Source organism: Melospiza melodia, chromosome 4 (genome assembly GCF_035770615.1).
Source record: "Melospiza melodia melodia isolate bMelMel2 chromosome 4, bMelMel2.pri, whole genome shotgun sequence".
Classification (NCBI taxonomy): Eukaryota; Metazoa; Chordata; class Aves; order Passeriformes; family Passerellidae; genus Melospiza; species Melospiza melodia.
Window position 1 is genome coordinate 70980425 of NC_086197.1, and position 19163 is coordinate 70999587.

Genomic DNA, 19163 nt, shown 5'->3' on the forward strand with positions numbered 1-19163 from the left:
GTAAAAAACATGAAAATACAAGCAAAACAATAAAAATTACAATAAAAATCTACAAAACATTTTAACTAAAGCAAGCCCTCAACCCTTGAGTCCCCACTGTCCAAAGAATTTATTCTGTCAGCGATTTTTTCTGTTTGGATCTGTTGGACTTGTCCCTTCAGCAGCTGGGGTCCTGCAGGATTGTGGAAGGGTTGGGTGAAGGGTTTAGGGAACAGGCTGGAGGTAAGTAGGGGTTGAGGAAGGGAAGAAGGGATGGGAGTGTGAAGGTAAAGGATTGGTTTTCTTAGTTTTTACAGAGATGGGGTAACTGAGAGGCATTGTAAAAGGTTTTATTCTAAGTCTCAGTGGATAGTGAGACACAAGAGATGTAAAACTCAATGCTATTCTATCACAAGCTAACCTATTCTTGGTTACAACACCTTAGAAATGTTTTCCAGCCTATTAACTTGTGCCACACAATGCTGCCATTACTTCTAACCTACGTTATTACCTATATATTACCTATATTTTTTCCCTACATGGTTCTGCTACAATGCATCTTTTTCAGTTTTAATTCTCTAAAATATCTAGTTTTTTTGCAAGGCCGTATTTTGAAACTTGTTGAAACTTGTTTCTTGTTCAATCCCTCCTGAACAATGTCATCTCTATTCCATGGCCTTCCTAAGTCAGTACACTTTATCTCAGCATTTGCAAACAGATGTACAAGACTGTGTGAACTTTGAGTCACGTTTTGAAAATTCTTTACAAATCCATTTACCACAGTCCTATCAGCTTCTTTTTTTTTTTTCTTATTGAAATTTCAATTCTTCTTTTTCTGTTCAATCTCTTTGTTTACCTTTCTTCCCTGATTTTAGGGATTTCAAAGGGAATAATTGTGGCAAGTTTTGCTCTATTTCCCTACACTCAATTTCATCTGGGTACAATTGGTTGTAATCATTCCATTTCAAATTTTTGGTATTTTTCAATTTTATTTTTGATTGACCATATCTCCTTTCAGGAGTGTTTGTTCAACTCTGTCTTTGGATTTCAAGACACGGGACAAAAAGCCAGGGAAAGCGGGGGGTTTATATATGGATTTTGAGGGGTGGGGCAGAACACCAGGGCCAATGGGATGAGGGCACAGGGGTGGAATGAGCGGGAAGGGCCAATGGGATACATTGAATCTGCATGTCACAGCAAGGCATGCTGGGAGAAACCTTTTTCCTCACCCTACCAAAGGTAGCTGTGGCTTGAGTGGTTTTCCCTCCAGGGGAGCGTTGTGAATTCTCTCCTTGCTGGCCTCCGCAGCGAAGCAGCATCTATAACCTTTGGAATGAGGATTATTGCCTTGGGCCATATTTATGCCCAATACTGTTATTACTTATGTCTTTTTCTCCCTCCTTTTATATTATTCACAGCTGATGATCAAAGGGCATCTGGCTCTGACTTCCATACCCTTCCCTGGATATGTCATCATTCAAACCATCCATTCATTCATTCATTCCAAGGCTGTCATCAGGGGGATGCTGTCAATTGCAATGAATGTCAGAGCAGGCCACAAACGCACAATATATGCATTCTTATGAAAATTAGTGGAACTTGACGACATATTCACAACACAGTTCTGTTTTCATATATGTTTTCCATTTCATTAAACAAAGAACCACAAAATATTTGTTTTCCCAAGTATATTCCAATCCTCTCTCCATAATGCTCTCAACTCACTTAAAAAGAGACTATTCTTCCTTGAAATATGTCGTGTAATTTAGGAGAGGCATTTTAAAAAGGGATCAAGAACTATACCAAGCTTATATCTAGATCTCCACATCAAATGCAAGCAGGCATTATGAGCAGAAGTTTAGCAGACCTCACCCTCAGTGAATCTCATTGTGGTACAATACTACAGCAGAGAGTAACTGGAGAGCACATGCTCACAACAGACCAGTCTCAGCACTAACAAAGGATTCACCTAAGCCTTGGCAGGTGCTGGAGGAGAGACACTCCACTAAAACACCTACAGAGGTGTCTCTGGGCTTGGGTAGTCTGTTGGTACAAAAACATACCCATCAAACTGTACGTCAGTCACCAGGAACCAGCTAATCTCTGCAGAGAGTAAGCTAATTGCTATTTCATTTTTACTCAGGAGTGTTTAAATTGTATCATCACAGTTTTGGAAATTGTGTTCCAGTGTTATTGGCAATTACATTGTGTTCCTTTGCTGGATCTTAAAAAAGTCCCTTTACGTGGTAAGTAACAATGTAAATCATTTACATTAGAATATTAAATATTCTTGCCCGTCTTGAGGTCCAATTTAACCTCTTCTTATAAGTTTCATTTCAGATACTATTTTTCCCCACTATATTTATATTTTGTAATACAGTTAAAATTTATTGTGCATTTTCAAGCTGAGAAGGCTCAATAACATTGACTGGGATCAGGTATTTACGCGGTTGTTCGGGAGGTCGCTGGCAGCGCATGCTGCGGGACGAGGCCCCGCGGCGGCCGGGGCTGCAGGGGCGGCGGCGGCCGGCAGGGGGCGGCCCCGCTCCGCAGGGAGAGCCGCGGCTGGGACCGGCACAGCCCGGGCCGCCGCACCCACGGCCCTCAGCGGCGGGACGGGACAGCCCGGGCCGCCGCACCCACGGCCCTCAGCGGCGGGACCGGCACAGCCCGGGCCGCCGCACCCACGGCCCTCAGCGGCGGGACCGGGACAGCCCGGGCCGCCGCACCCACGGCCCTCAGCGGCGGGACGGGACAGCCCGGGCCGCCGCACCCGCGGCCCTCAGCGGCGGGACCGGCACAGCCCGGGCCGCCGCACCCGCGGCCCTCAGCGGCGGGACCGGCACAGCCCGGGCCGCCGCACCCGCGGCCCTCAGCGGCGGGACGGGACAGCCCGGGCCGCCGCACCCGTGGCCCTCAGCGGCGGGACCGGCACAGCCCGGGCCGCAGCACCCGCGGCCCTCCGTGCAACCGCATCAGCCAGACTGGGGAGCGCAGCGAAGTGTGCGAGATTAAAAGAAGCATTTTACACAAAATAAATGAGAATTATCGAATCACGGAACCTCAGAGTGGTTTGGGCTGGAAGGAAACTTGAATGATCATCTCAAGTTTCAACTCACCTATGACTAGGTTGTGCAAAGCCCCATCCATCCTGGTCTCTAACTCTTCCAGGAATGGGATATCCACAACTTCTCTGGGTAACCTGTGCCAGGGCCTCAACACTCTCATGGTAAAGAATTTCTCTCTGATCTAAACTTACTCACTTTGATTTTGAAGCCATTCTCTGCCCACTTTGTGACTGAAGCCATTCCCCTTTGTCATATCACTACAGGTCCCTGTGGAAGTTCCCTCTCTGGTTCAATTGCCTCTCTGGCTCTTTTCTAGGCTGCCTCTAGGTACTGGAAAGATGCTCTAAGGTCTCTTGTGAGCCTTGACCAGGATGAACAACCCCAACTCTCTCAACCTGTCTTCGTAAGAGAGGTGCTCCAGCCATCTCATCAACTTCATGACCCTGCTCTGGACTCAATCCAACAGATCTACATCCTTCCTTTGCTGGGGATCTCAGAACTGGACGCAGTGTTCCAAGTGGGGTATCACAAGGCAGAGTAGAAGGGGAGAATCACCTCCCTTGACCTACTTGTCACACTACTAAATAACAAAAAAATAGCAAGTAATCACCCCTATCTAACAAGCATCTAGAGGTCAGGTATTTTTGTTGGAGTACATACACTGATTCCAGTTTTTGGAACCTAAGATTTTTCATCTGGGCAAGTTACTAGGGAATGTCACTCAATAACATCTGTCTGGAAAAGAAAGACCAACTTCATGTTGCCGTCCATTACAAAGAGAATTCCAGCCCTCGCAGTAGTACTGAGGTAACTTTAGCAGTCACACTAACAGGATGAGATGGAGCGCCAGCAGCATCTAAAGCAGTAATCACAGGGAGAAAATACCCTGCAACTCCTTCCAGAACACTACAGACAAAAACTTGGGGGTTTTACTCAAACTTTATCTATCCTGCTAAGTTTTGAAATTTTTGGTCTTTTTTCATTTTTTAGAGGCTTTTCTTTTTGTAATGGAAAAATCCAGAAAACTTAGAAATAATATTTTTTTATTCCTTTAGAAGTGGTGATTCTGTTTAAATAATTTTTTGAATAGAAGATTCTTTCATACTTTACTAAGTTTCTATATTGAGCCAGTTCTAGTTTCTGTGTAAATGGCAACATTTCAGTGTTTTTCAGTCTCCACTGTTCTCAGGACCTTGGGACAAAAGCCAGGTGAAGCTTTTCTTCCTTTAGCACGTCGCCTCATTTTGTGCGTCGTTCTCTGGCGCTGGAAAGCGTGTCCCCGTGCCGCTGTCGGGATGATGGCTCGCTTTAGGGCTGACCCGTGCAGTGTCGCGGGTCCCCGCTGCAGCCGCGGCCACACCGCGCCCACCTGCGGCTTGGGTGATGCTCCCCCCATCTCTGACTCGAACCCCACGTGTGCCGGGGGGCGGCTACGCACGGACTTGGTTTCTTCACGCAGACACGAGTGACTCCAGCGACTCATTTGCGACCGCGGTGGTGCCACGGTGACGGCCGGAGTGCCGGGGTGCCCCTGCGGGGACGGCGAGCACAGGGAGGGGGGCGGGACGCGCGACAGGGTGCGACCCTGCGGTGTCACGGGTCCCCTGTGGCAGAACGGGTGTGGGTCACGGTCCCGGCTCTCGGCTCTGCTCTTGCGGGAGCAGGCGGCCACCCGCAGCCCCGGAGCGCTGACCGCCCCCCGCGGCGGGGGAAGGACCGAGCGAGCGCCGCGCTCCCCGCCGCCCGCGGCGCCGCCCGCCGCCCTCCCCGCGCCCGCCCCGCCGCTGCCGCCGCCCCGCCGGGGCCGCCCCGCGGCAGAGGGAGGGAGGGAGGGAGGAGCGGCAGCGGAGCCGGCGAGCCCCGGGCCGGCGGTGCGGGAGCATGGCCCCGGCGGGGCGGCTGTGCTGTGCCGCGCTGCTCTGCGGTGCCCTCAGCCTCTGCAGCCTGCGGGCCGCGCCGCGCCAGCCCGACACCCTCTACTTGTGGATCGACGCCCAGCAGGCGCGGGTGCTCATCGGTAAGTGCGGCCGCTGACCCGAGCGGGAGCCCGGAGCCGAGCCCGGCGGGGCTGCCGCGCACTGCGCCCCTTTGCCTTCCGCAGGCTTCGAGGAGGATATTCTGATCGTGTCCGAGGGGAAGATGGCCCCGTTCACCCACGACTTTAGGAAAGCCCAGCAGAGGATGCCCGCCATCCCCGTCGGCATCCACGCCATGAACTTCACTTGGCAGGCAACGGGACGGGTAGGTGCCGAGATGGGGCCGCGGCAAGGGCGGGGGACGCTCTGTAAACCCAGGCAGGTGGTTTGGCCTTGGAATAGTTGAGAAAACCCTCTCCGAGGCGCGCTAGGGCAGCCCTGGGTGCGGGGGTCCGAGGCGCGGGCGGGGGCTCGGGGAGCAGGGATTGCTGCCGGCGCCTCGGGATGGATGGCTGGGAAAGCGCGCTGGCAAAGGGCTGGAGGGTGCGTGGGAGCGCCGGGCCGCCCGGGCCGGAGAACCCTCAGGCTGGTGAGACGTGAGACTGAACTCACTAGGAACGCCCCAGTCGCCTGTACTTGCCGTAAAATTTTGTACCGGACGGTAGTTCCGTGGATGCAGTTTTCTTTCGTCTTTAGCTTATGAACGTGCGCTACAGCTCTTCATTGATCTCTACGTACTAAATGTGCAGGCTTAATTTGTAGTGCTACTAAATAGCAATTCTCTTCTGTGGGCTTAATTTTACCAAGTTAAATTGCAAAACCACATAAATCTGCAGTTTATTGAATCCTGTTGGATTCTTTTGTTGAAAATGTAAGAATCTGTGACATATTTTTGTGAAGAAACATATGTATGATTTCACACACTGACAACATATGTTGGATTTGCATAAAGCTGAAACTTGTTAGTGTACATTATCATGGATACAGAAAAAACATGGTGGCGTAAAATCATGGATAAAATTATTTCATTTTTACAGTGCTGAACATTGACTTTATACAATAAAGAACTTTGTAGAGATGAAACAATATTTCCATTTAAATTGTGATCATTGATTGTATAATTCAGCTAATTGCAGCTTCACAAATTTTGTTGTGGTTTTGGTTGTTTTGAAAGTTCTCTATCTACAGGATTTGTTTGGCTTCAAGGTGTTGTCTGATGCCCTTGCAATTTTTGCTGTCCTCACAAAGCCTTTGGGTTTAGGAAGTGCTTCACCCCCTCCTCCAGAGAGGAAGGTGAATGTGGAGAGACAAAACTTGCTCACAAAGGCTGCCTTGCTCTAGGTCTTTGGCGTTCCCATCAAGCTTTACAGAGAAAACAACTTTGTAAGCCCAGGGCTGGCATTTAAATACCTAGAAATTTTTGCTGTCTTTTGGAACTGTGTTTTCTGTTCCATTTCTCTGCCAGCTTCAGTTGCTGTTGATGATAAAACTAGCTCTTTTTTTAATGGGTGATCAAGATGTTAGACTGAACACTGTCCTCTTGGATTTCCTTCTTGTGCTCTGCTCTCCTTCCTTTGCTGCCTACAGGTAGGTCATTAGGAAAAGGTGGTTCCAATACTGATTTCGGTGAGAAGAGTCACAGGCTTAAAGACAGTATAGGAAAATGTTCTGCTTGATGCCACTTGCAGGATGAAATCCTTTCTGAGCAGCTGCAAAGGTGTTTGACCCATTAGTCCTCTTCCTATTTTCCAAATTACCGAATTCCTCTTAGACAAAGCATAATTAGTAAGTGAAATACCTAAATGGTTAAAAAAGTTCTATGTTTCTCCAGAACTCCCAATATTTTATGAGGGGAAAAAATGAGTATATTTTTACTTTTTTCCAGTGTTCCGATTTGGTTTTAAGTATACATCTTCTTAGAAGTTTCCATTAACACATCCAGGGAAGTGCTAACAACTTACTACCTTTATTCTGTACTTTTCTGGGAATTTCCTAAGTGAGAGAAGGGAGAATGAGAAGTGGAAGGGAGGAGGAGAGGAAAAGAAAAGAAGAGAAATGGGATAGAGAAGCAAAAAAGGAAGAAGGAAAAGAAATGGAAACTAGTACCTTTTTGAAAGAATAAAGGCATTTGAAATGCTGAGGTGCTAGACTGCTTTCTGCAAAATAGCTATTAACTAGCATACTGTTGCCTCCTGTTTGGTAAAACTGAAATAATTCTTCTGTGAGTGTTGTGCCTTATAGACCTCTTGACCCTGTATCCCAGTTGAAATTTGAATATGTTTCTCTGGGACTCCAAGGGCTGGGGGCTCCCAGTACTGTATGCCCCACCTCTAGGAATAGCTAGACCCTTTTTGGGTCTACAAATATAAGGCTTCTCCTGAGTAGGTGCAGGATGTCCATGGCCTTACACAGTTCCTCTATCAACAAGATGGGGGAGTGAGAGAGCAGCTGGGTGGGTGTCTGGCAGCCAGACAAGGTCAACCCACCGCACCTGAGATCCCCCGCAGGGCACTTCAGGATGTATAAATATCCAGTGGGCAGATCCCATCTACCTGCTCCTGGGATAAATGATAATCCAAGTCTGAGGTTGGGGAGTGGCAGTGCTCCTCAGTCCTTCATGGCTGAATATTCTAACTCAAAAATGGCTTCTTGAAAGGCACATTTTAAGGACTAGATTGCATTTGTATTCTGTGGAAACAGAAGTGCTTGAAACTCACTACATTTAGGTGTTACACTTCTGATGCAGTGACCTTTGTGTCCTGAATGCATTTTATGTGAAAAAGATTTAATTTGATAAGCAAACAAAATAATTTTCACTAGAAAGCATTAACCAAAAAAAAAGCATTCATTAGTCACTTTTAATTGCTAGTCCATTACTTCTAGTTATTTATTAGGAAATACAGGGGAAACCCAAAATTTAAGGATCTGAGGGTGCTGGATATATAGTTTTTTTGCTAGTGAAATCAGGATGAGCTGGGGGTGACAAGAATGTTAAAGTACTGCAAAATGGGATTGTCATGTTTTTATGCACTTTATGCTTCTACTTATAAATTAAAGCATAACATTACAAGTACTATGTTCTCTTTAAAAAGAGAATAAATTGACAGTTACAAATTTCTTTGAATGGAAAGGTTTAAAAAAGCAAAAATCAGTGATAATATGTAGTAAATAGCATGCATCCATGTAACCACTAGAGCTCACTGGTGTGCTTCTTGCTCTTATTTTGGATGGTTTTTCCAAAAGAAAATACAATGGCTTTTAGTGGTCTTGTCCTCTGAGGAAGATTGAGCTAAAAAACTTCCCAGTGAAACCCTATCACAGTGATTAATGCTGCAACATGTTTACATGTTTTCCACATGTGTCCACTAGTGAAAGTTACCAAAGATTTCAATGATAACATAATCTCTACAGCATTTAAGAATTTGTGACAGGTATTTAATCTCCAAATCTACAAAACCCAACATGTATTTTTAACTTTCAGTGGGCATTCTGACAGCTGCAAAATTAAGTTCACATCCTGGAGAATATTGGTGGAAGAGAATTGTATTAAAAAGTAGATTATTTGCCAGACAGCAAGTGCTCAGTGACAGAGCAGCAGCCCAGTTGATTTAATAGACAGGAGGTGAAAAAATAAACCAAAAATCAAGTTGGAATTTTTTTGTGTAGCATTCTCTGGTCTGATCCAGAGAAATAGTCAGTCTGGGCCACAACCTGCCCAGGCTGTTTTTTTCCTTTCAGATATGTATTTGTGGTCAGATTAATTATTGTGGTGGCTCACTTCCCCCTCCCCACTGTTATGAGTGGCCCATAGTTCCTCTCCTGGTGCCTGGTTGAATGCATAACATGACATCTGAAATAAGTCTCAAAGAATTATTGACAACCTTGAGTCAATCAAAAAGGTGCCTACCTCTGAAAACGAGGGAATGTAGTCTTCAGCGCATTTTCTATCATCATTTCTATATTGTAAAGTGAAGGTCAGGAATGCTGTGTAGTTAACAGCTCCTGGAGGCTGGTTCTGATCTCAGCAATGTGACCATCAGCCCTGAATAGCTCAGCTGAGTTGTCTGAAATTGTCTTATATTGCTGAGATGTAGCCTGACCATAAAGAAAAAATGGAATATCCAGCTATGCTGGGGGAATATTTGTTTCCTTGCTCAGAGGAAAGCTACCAGGCCACCAATTTTAAGGTATAAGGGGTGCAATAAGATGCTCCAGTCAAACATGGCTATTTCCCTGGTAAACTGAAAGAAAACATAAAGTATTGAATTTCAAAACCTAATTCTTCAAAGGAAATTTTTCTTCAAAGAAACTGCTGAATTTTTTTGTAAATATCTTATTCATAACTAGTCATTACAGTGATGCTTTACAGCTTAAAAAAGTCTAATATGCAAAATTTAGGAGATTTTTTCCAATGAAAGTATGGCTCTTCTCAAAGTTTGGTCAAGGTAATTGCGTAAACTCACACTTTTGTGATTTTCAGTGGTACCTTCACTGCACTTCCATATCACCAAACTGGGGAAATACTTTGTTTTCTGACCTCTGTACCAAAATTTCTATGTGGAATGTGAAGATGTTTACATACTGTGAGCATGATTTTTAGACAGGGGGTTCTCAAATCAAAAGCACAGCTCAAAACCTTTAATATTTAGATTCTACTCAGCTGTGGTATTTTGCATCTCAGTGTTGTAGACATGCCACCAGGGATCAAAGTAATACTGTCAAGATCCCACTTTCTTAGTGGAGCAGGCATGTGCCAGCCATCTGTTCTATCTGCTGATAGAAAACAGCAGTAAAGTTTCTCAAAGTTTTGCCAAGAAGAAAAGGGGGATTTATTGCTCAGCAGAGATGAGTTACAAGGCACCTTGTAGTGTAAGCTGCATCTGGTTTCCATAGTAATTTACATGGCATGTGTGTAAACTACACAATTATTCTTTTTACACCGCACTGTAAACTTGTGTTAAGTAAACAGTTCTTCAAGATTTCATTGTTTATCATTTCTATAAATAATCCATTTTAAACAAAAAATAAGCTAGTCATAAAGTATTTTCACTAGTTCTACAGTAGTAGCTGTAATGTATAACATAACTGTTGAAAAGCATTGGAACTAACAAGGACATCCCAAACTTCAAGTCTATATTTTGTGAAATTGTACAGATTTCATTCCCTGTATTGCTAACAATTTTTCTGAAAAAGAAAATCCAGGCTTTCCTCTTGTGTTGCCTTCCTCTTTTTCTCTTTCCTATTTGTGGAAGTGTTTTCTGGCAACATCACCTCTTTTTACAGACTGTTTCACAGGTATGTTCTTAGTGGTCCAAAGTTGATGCCATTAACAAGTCATGCTATAGAGAAAGAACTAACAAAAATGAGAACTAACTGAACTAACTGAAAGTTTTTTTCATGTATTAACATCTTTTCTTGCTTTCATACTTTCCAAAGAGGTTTTTTTGGGGTAGCTACAACTTGATTCTAGCCAAGTGGCTTATGTACATACAAAACACCTGTAAGGAACCACACTCTTCCTAGGGCATGCAGATATGTGAGGAATATGGTGTGCCCCAGAGTTTTCAAAACTATTATGTAGTGGATATTTGCATCACATTGAACAGAATTTCAAGAGCTGGATACCTTAGGCCAGAACAATGAGTACCTGATATTTAAAGCTTTCAAGAAAATGCATCTCAAAATCTCTTTTGTTTTGCCTTCCTGTGAGTTTACATTTGGCTTGTTAGGGTTTGTTCTTCTTTTATTTGCCTTTCTCTATACAAATTCCACCATCTGAAAGATTCTACTTTACTTGTACTAATCTCTTTTACCATTGTGGATTTTTTTCATTTTGCTGGGAGGTTTTTGTTTGCTTTTTGACAGTTTATTTGTGGCCGAGCTCTTCACTGCATCAGTGAACTGTAGCCCTGACATGGTGGAAATGTAAAACCCACCTTGACTGGCTGGCAGGGCTGTGCCTGATGGAGCCCAGGCCTTCAGCACTGCCTCCCACCACGCTCCAGCTGCAGAAGTGAGAAGTGGCACTTAGATGAGCAAGGTGCATTGCTCCAGCTGGAGAGCAGTTGCTAGTGGTCCACCTCAGAGGTCAGTCCTGGGTCTCATACTCACAGTAAAGCAGCAACCCAAAATCTGCCTCAAAAAAAACCAAACATAAATGAAGGAAAGACACTGATACTGTTGTACAGAGGCATTAGGAAGCTTTACCCAGCTATGATACCTGAAGTCCACCACAGTATGTTCTGTTCATAGAACACCTTAGCACTGGCTTTCAATGATTTGGGATAGATTTTTTTTCCCAGCCTTACAATAAGAAAACCCCAGGTTTTTTGTTTTTTTTTTTTGCATCTAGAATAAAAGTTTGCTTTGTTTTCCAATCAGCTGGTGGAGTCCACCTTTTTTTGGCCATACAAGGAAAAATGGGCAATTACCTTTGAGCTGCTTCAGCACTTGCTGTCATTAGTGCTAAATACTTCAATAAATAACTTGAAGACCAATACTGCTTTCAGAGCTGGTCCCACCACAAATCCTCTGAAGTTGCCCCTTTGCCTGGATAAAAAGCTAGCTAAACCCAGCTGATCCTAAAGGAAATAAATATGCCTGACATCAAACCTGGCAATCTCCCAGCCCCAGGTTTTGGCCCATCACCAGGCAAAATAAACTCCCAAACAGCAGCCCACTAATGAGAAGCTCTGTCACCAGCTCTGAACACTGAAGCACAGAAATCAGAAGCAAGAGCCAGAGGGCCAGCCTTTGCAATAACAACTATCCGGAGAAGCAGAGGGCAGGCTCTTGGACTATCCTGACCATCAGAGAACAGAGCTTTCAGTACTGTGATTATGAACCTGATTTTTCTCAGAACACGTGGAAGACATGGACAAATCGCAACTTATTGATGAACAGAAGTTAAGCTCTTCCTGCAATATTTTCTCCTTGCCCTCAACTTGCAAATGTGTGAATATTGATACAGCCAAAGGGAATTGGAGACTTAAATCCTCATAGGTAAATAATCAAGTCCACTGAACACCTTCAGTAAGGAGTACAAGTCCCAGCTTCAACCTGTCGCTTCTAAACTGCAGCAAACACTGGTCTCATTTTGCCAAGTTTGAGCCTTAGCCAAACTTATCTTTCTTGCAGAGGTTTTGGGAAATAAATTGAGCTGTTGAAACAGAGTCTACTTTAGTTACTAGGTTGAAACAAATTTATTTTCCTGTTGTGAAGCCACACATAGATAAAGTTTCTGCAAGCAGTTATGTGGCTGCAATATTCCTCACGGAGACTGTCAGGGAGAACAGGCAGGTTGCACAGCAGAGCACACTTCAGAGAGGAAGAAGAGGCAAAATGCAATTATCTGGGTTTGTAATCATGAGCAACAGATGATATGCATAACACACTAAGAGCTGAGAATTGATTTGCTAGCAAAGCACATTGGCAGTTACCTTAATTGATATTTTTGTTTTGTTTTGCATTGTCCTTCCTTCCTTCCTTCCTTCCTTCCTTCCTTCCTTCCTTCCTTCCTTCCTTCCTTCCTTCCTTCCTTCCTTCCTTCCTTCCTTCCTTCCTTCCTTCCTTCCTTCCTTCCTTCCTTCCTTCCTTCCTTCCTTCCTTCCTTCCTTCCTTCCTTCCTTCCTTCCTTCCTTCCTTCCTTCCTTCCTTCCTTCCTTCCTTCCTTCCTTCCTCCCTCCCTCCCTCCCTCCCTCCCTCCCTCCCTCCCTCCCTCCCTTCCTCCCTCCCAGGAACCTCTATTTATATTGCATAGGCTTGATCTGACTTCTGTATTGGCAAGGGAGGATGGCTGAAAGATTGTAACCCAACATGTTGATTCCCTCTGATCAGACCTGTGACGTGTTGGTGTTAGGTACAGGATGGAGCAGCTTATACTGATCCTTAAGGGCAAAAATTAGAAGTCTTCATCACATCAAGAACCATGGATTTCACATTTTTACCTGACCTAACTGTAACTTTCCTTTGATGGGAAAAAGTCTGCGCCTTATCCTGCCCACTGACAGCATCCACATTTGAATTGTATCTGTGTGAATATCCTGCTTAGTTAATATTCCCTTTTTAGTTGTCTCACCAAATATTTACAGTAAACTTCATAATTTTTATAGTATCATGATGCCACTGCTACTTTCATTCTATGATTCTATGAATCACCCGACACCAGAATTAGACATAAAACATTTCAACAGGCATATCCTATTTATATAATAACTTTATTCCTCCAAAAGTAAGGGCTTCCTCATCCTGTAAAATACAATCAAACCGTATAAATTTATTAAATTATGTTAATTAGTAAATAATTTAAAGGACAAGGTATCTGAGAGTTTCTGGGCAGGAGGAAGGGTGACATGGGGGTAAAAAGCTCACAATCTCTGCAACTTCTTGTAAAATCTCTTGCCTTTCCACCTCTTCCCAAACCCAACAACTCCAACAGAAACAGCTGTCTCTAGGTTTATATGTATGTGTTCCTGTCCTTGACTGCAAAGACTGAAGTAAGTGGAGTGAGGTCTTTCTCCCTTCCTGATTTAGAGTAGGTGATGGATCATACTGAGGTTCTTCAGCCATTTCTGTGCCCTGTAGTGATGTAGAGAGCAGACCTGACTACTCAGCAAGGTTTGTGCTGTGGGACATTGTTCCCCTTCAGCAATTTTTTTCTTCCTGAAAATGCTGTGGAGCCCAGTGCTACTCACTTCATTCATTGATAAAGGCTGGTTTAGGGTATTTGGGGAATCTCCAGCAGCCTATGACACCAGCACAAATTCGGGATTGTCAACATATCTGGAATGCATTGACTGGCAAAAAGAACAATTTGGTCCCAGTCTGCAACAGCAGACCAGATTTACCACAGATATTCATCAAGGAGTAAGTTATATCTCTGATCTTAACAAGACTCTGGAATCCCAAATGGGACAGTTGTCTTATAGCAGAGTGCAGACTTCTGCTGTCAGTAGACTCCTGCCTGTTTTTATCACAGGTAAATTTGGGCTTGGGGAGGTCCACACATTCATTTCTGAGGCTGCCGTTCCTCATGCATTTTCTCTAATAAAAATGAGGTTAGGGTCTCTGCAAAAGATTCTTGGAACTTTTAGCTGCCAGCCCTCCCTGTCAGGATTTAGACTGACACAGGATAGGTCACGTTATCCAGAATAAAAAAAAACCACAACAGAATGATGTAGTTTTCTCAAAATAAACTTCCTGCCTTTCTTAATGGACCTTATTCCTGCAAGTGTGTTTAAAAGGTTTATCTGGAAGCTCAGCTGGACTCTCTGTCAAGGCAGCAGAGTCCGGGCTTTGTGAAGATGCCTATGCTGCAGATAGACTCTACCTGCACCCAGGGAGGGAAAGAAAGGTGGTTCAAGACAGCAGGTAAATCAGATTCTAGCTAGGCTAAACTTTCTTCTGCAAGCACTGGTCTCTGTCCTTTGAGTGTACAAGAAGTCAAGGATGAGCTGGTTTTAAACAAGATACTTCATTTAAATGCTGGGAAATGCAATGGACCTCAGCTCAGAGGACTGGACCTGTGAAGCTGGTACTGTAACCAAGGGATGAAGCTGTGCTGACCCTGCCTGTGGAAACAGTCCAGAAAACAGATAAGCTGTTTGTAGAACCTGTTCAGATTCCCACCAGAAACTGGGGATAGGATTATTCTTCCTTACTTTACTCTGAAGAGAAGTCCATCGTGCTTTGAATAATTCAGGGTATAGTTATGGAGGACAGAACTCTGTGGCACCTCTATAGTACGTGGAAATATGACAGCGATATATGTCTACTTAGCAGAGTCTTCATTCGGTAGAAAAATCGGTGTGATTCCAGGAACAACAGCAAACACACAAGTTCCTTTTCAGATACACTTAGAAAGCACTTAGTAGTGAATTTAGTTCTTCTTTCACAGTAGTATCTAAAATTTGCTTTGATCAACAACAGCCTATGAAATAAGAAAAAAATTACTCTCAATTTTCACAAAAAATGTATTTGAAAATCCATGCAGTAGATATTAAAAGAGAGCAGTGTTAAGAAAGTCTTTCCTAATGGCTAGTCAGGACAGAGTTGAGTTTTTGCATCTTTTCAAATTTTAAACACTAGTCTTCCTGTAAAATAAGGCTGAAGACCAGTATCTGCTGAGCAATAAATAAAGAAACTCTCAGTTAGAGGTGCTGCAAACTTTCTGTCACATGGGTACACAAAAGTGGAGGCATCCCTCTTCGAAATGCTTGAAGGACTCCAGTCTGACAGAAGCTGTTGTGAGATTTCATAACTTTTGAGAAGGTTCACTGCTTACATTTTGAAGAGAGATATTTATATTTATTACACAGAAGTGCCAGTTAAAGCCAAGATAGAAACATATGGACTCAATAAAGGCCAATTATGTGACCTTTGCTGTTTGCCACGCTTTTAACTTGTGTAAGTAATTGATTACACTTTCATGAGATCATAATCAGAAGGTTGCTCTTTAGTAATGGTGTGCTAGAGGAGCTTTATCCTCAACTTCAAAGCTATTCTGTGAGGCTTAAGAACAAAGGGTTGGAAGTCTGAAGCGTGGCCAAAATGAATCTGTATGCATTATCCATGTTTACCACCATTCAAGAGGTGGATTAGCTTATTCTTAGTCTGTGAGCTTTCCCTCATTGCATCAGATGAGCCACCATCTCTAAGCTTTACATTTTTGCTCTTAGAACTATTCTGCTTAACTAAATATAGTGTCTGTTCAGATCCCCATCATAACTAACCTGAATGCTTGTTAGTGCCATCACTTCCCTAATTGTAAAGATTTTATTGAAATTATTTTACATTCCTTGTGAAGAATTTTCAGGGTAAATATTAATTATCAATAAATCTATCCAAAGCCTGAAACTGTAAACAGACTATAATCTAAAGGTGCCCACCCAGGATCAGCCAACCTAGCTATTCTCTTACTTTTCAAGCTGTGAGGGAGATAATATAGCCCTGTGGGTTTTTCTCAGTGTACATAGAGCCACATAGAAGTGTTGCAGGTGGCAGTGGCAGGCCTGCAAAGACTTGTTTTCTTAGGAAGTAACCTGATGAGACAGTGGTTTTTGTATTTTTTTCTCTAAGGGCAATAATAATTTTCTCCTTTTTTATTAGCTTTGGGAGGTGGGCATTTTAAATGTCCATGATCATTAAATGTCCACCAGAGAGAGCACTAATCTTTTCCTGGGTGAACAAAGAATGAATTAGCCCTTGCTGTGCTGGAACAAGAATTAACTTTTCAGGAGAATAGCTTTCAGGATACCGGACCAATATGTTTTGTTGAAGATAGCAAAGGCTTGTGTGTGTTTTACTTACTTTAAATCTGAACTCTTAATGGTATATCTCTTTTTGGTGTACTGTTTGCTTCTCTCCCCTTCCCCAAAGCAGAATTATCTAATTTTCATCTGTAAGACATGAGAGAAAACAATTTAAAGGAAGCTTGTGCACCAGGCCTGGTTCATGCAGAGAAGTAGCATTCCTTGCTAGAAATTTTTGAGACATAATTAACTGCATATTTGTCAAAACCTTAGTGATTTTGTCTTCTTTCAGCTTAATTTTTTTTTCAAAAGTAATCTAGTGAAGCTGTACTAAAATGCATTACAGAAAATGTGTTAAACAAAAAAAGGTCTAAATATAGGAAGTTGGGCTATTTTGCTTTCTTTGTTTCCAAATAAAGCAAGAGAGAGGAATGAGAAACTCCCAGACTTCCATCACTGAGGAGCTGTAAATTTGTTGTGACTGTTTTAAGAAAACCATTCATGCTGCATGCCTTTGTCTCCACGTGCTTGTGCTTAACCTGGAGGTTGCTGTGCATCTCTTTGCACAAATGCAAAGGCTCCACCAAGGCTCCAGCCTGGTGGAACAGCCCCACTGTCCCCACTGCAGGTTGCTGCTGCATCAAGGGTTGCCTCTGATCTAAACCAAAACTGTATTGTCATTAGCAGGCTAATGATGGACAGGAATGTGTACTAGGCTTTTATTTGTCCCTCTGTCTCAGGAGCCTGCTTTTTAGGCATGATGATGATTTTCAGAGTTAATGCTCGGCTGGTATACTTGGATTTTTCTTTTTCAACTCTGTTCCTCTCAAACCCCGGTCTTTCTAGCAAGCCCTTCAGCTTCCAGTCTGAGATTACTTTCAAATGACTGCTTCAAATGCTAGAGTGCCTCCAGAGCTCAGCTTCTGGTGAGAGAAAATATTTGCTCAAAATCTCTGAGTAGGAGCCCTGTTTCCCATGTCTCCCAAAGAGCAGACAACTGCCAGAAACAATGCCAAATATAATCTAAATCTATTATGTTGTGACCTCACCAAGCTTCTTGGCAGTGATTTTTTCATATTACTTATCTTTATAGAAATTGTTTTCTCAATATTTGGAGGAAAAGCCGATGTATTCTGCAAAGATTTCAGACCATCTCCCCAGTGCAAGGCATTTTTGGAACCCTGTAATGTCACCTTTCAAAATCTGAGGCTTCTTTTAAAAACAAATGATAAATTTCACTTTTCCAATTTCATAAATCATTCTGTTGGAGGACCTGATCTGCCATCCACAGCTGAATGCCACAGGAGACATTAAGCACCAGTTAGTCATCTTCCATTGGCAAAATCAGAGTTTTATACCATTCTTCTAAAACCATTAAAACCACAAGTAGTTATTGTTGAAAGTTTCATGCAGGGATGCACTCTATTGTTAAAAAGTCTTCCTTCCCTCTTGTGCATGGATTTTCTTCAATCTGCCATGATTTCCTTAATGAGAAGAAAGCAGGCATAGAAGAGGCTCTACAGATTTGTGAGCATTTCACCACAGCATTATCCAATTACTAATGTCACATAATGTATTTTTCTTTGAGGTTTCCCATTTCTCTGAGTTCTAGTTAATGCCCTTTTTTTTATTTATTTGAAACAGCAAATATCTCTATTCCTCCTTTTGTGTGCATCTCTGTTTTTTTCACCCTACTGCTTCAGTTTGTTCCCACACCCTCAGCAGCTGATACTGGAAGACAGTCAGATTACCCTGTCTTCTATGTAAACTGATTTTCTCAGAGCAGGTTTCAGTACTGCTTCATGTTGTTGAGCATGCCTCCCATTTCAAGTCTACCTCTTGAGGCTGACAGCAAGTTTCTGAGTGTTACACTGAGGTGTGAAAAATGGTTTACCCACTCTGTGACAGGACCAATTCATGGGTTCTGTCCCTAGCACAAAAATGGGCAGTCTGTAGGCAGACACTTTATTATCTGCTTGTCTAAGGGAGCCCCATTATGTTGTTCATGACAGCAGTGTCTAGACTGCAGTGCAGTAACAAAATGCTCACATATATGTACAAATTCCTACTCTGCCAGACTCCTTCAATAGCCTGGTATGCACGGTACAGATAATCTTTGCTGGAATTTATCTCACTTTGCTTCATGCTTCATCTTGGAGCACAGACCAACTTCTCTGACCTAATGCAGTGAATATCTTGGAGAAGCAATGGTCCATGCTGTAAACACCTAACAAACACATACATTGTCTCACTTCGTGACTTTATTTATGGCATATGCAGCTGTGAGCATCTGCTATGGATAATGCAGGGTAGAATCTTCCAGTGTGTGCATAGCCAGAAATATTCATGGATCTGGGATAAAAAGGAACTTCTTTGATGTGTTTCTTCCTTTAAATATAGAAAATTGGCATTAAGATATATTTGTCATTTAATTGATAACAGAACATTCAGCATTGATCTCTTTAAAATAATGAGAAGAAAATATAGTTAATTTCTTACATCTACTTTCAAAGCTAACATACATTTGCTTCTTAATTAGAAAGGGTGTAGATTTCATTAGGTTATTGAACCATAACATACAACAGTTCAAGCTACTCTGCTTTGCTTTAGGTACTACAATTCTATGTCTATTGTGTAAAATGAAAAAAAAATAAAGCATACTATTGTGAGTTCTTTGAAAAAACATGAAAGAAAAATCAGGCAGAAACAACATGTCATCTGAATGATAGAAGAGGTTCAGTGCAGTAGATCTTGAACCAAGGAAAGGAGATCTGTAGGAATTTTAACTGTATATCATTTAAAACCAAACTGCCGACAGATGTTTTCTACAATACTTGTTAGAGGGCTTCATTATTTTTATAACCTTTTAAATTCCTCTGATTTATAGAAAACAGCCATTCAAACTCCATAAAAGTTAATCCTGACCAAGGAATTATTTGCCTAAAGTGAAA

General features: G+C 42.8%; 1 protein-coding gene across 1 annotated transcript in view; it reads left to right on the top strand.

Annotated features, from left to right (window-relative positions):
* The first annotated feature begins 4917 nt into the window (after positions 1 to 4917).
* Positions 4918 to 19163, top strand: part of WIF1 (WNT inhibitory factor 1) — a 37354-nt gene continuing 23108 nt past the window's right edge. The window contains exons 1-2 of the mRNA XM_063155129.1: positions 4918 to 5064; positions 5149 to 5288. Of these exons, the coding sequence (XP_063011199.1) occupies positions 4929 to 5064; positions 5149 to 5288 (276 nt within the window). The 5' untranslated portion in view covers positions 4918 to 4928. The remainder of the gene's footprint in view (positions 5065 to 5148; positions 5289 to 19163) is intronic.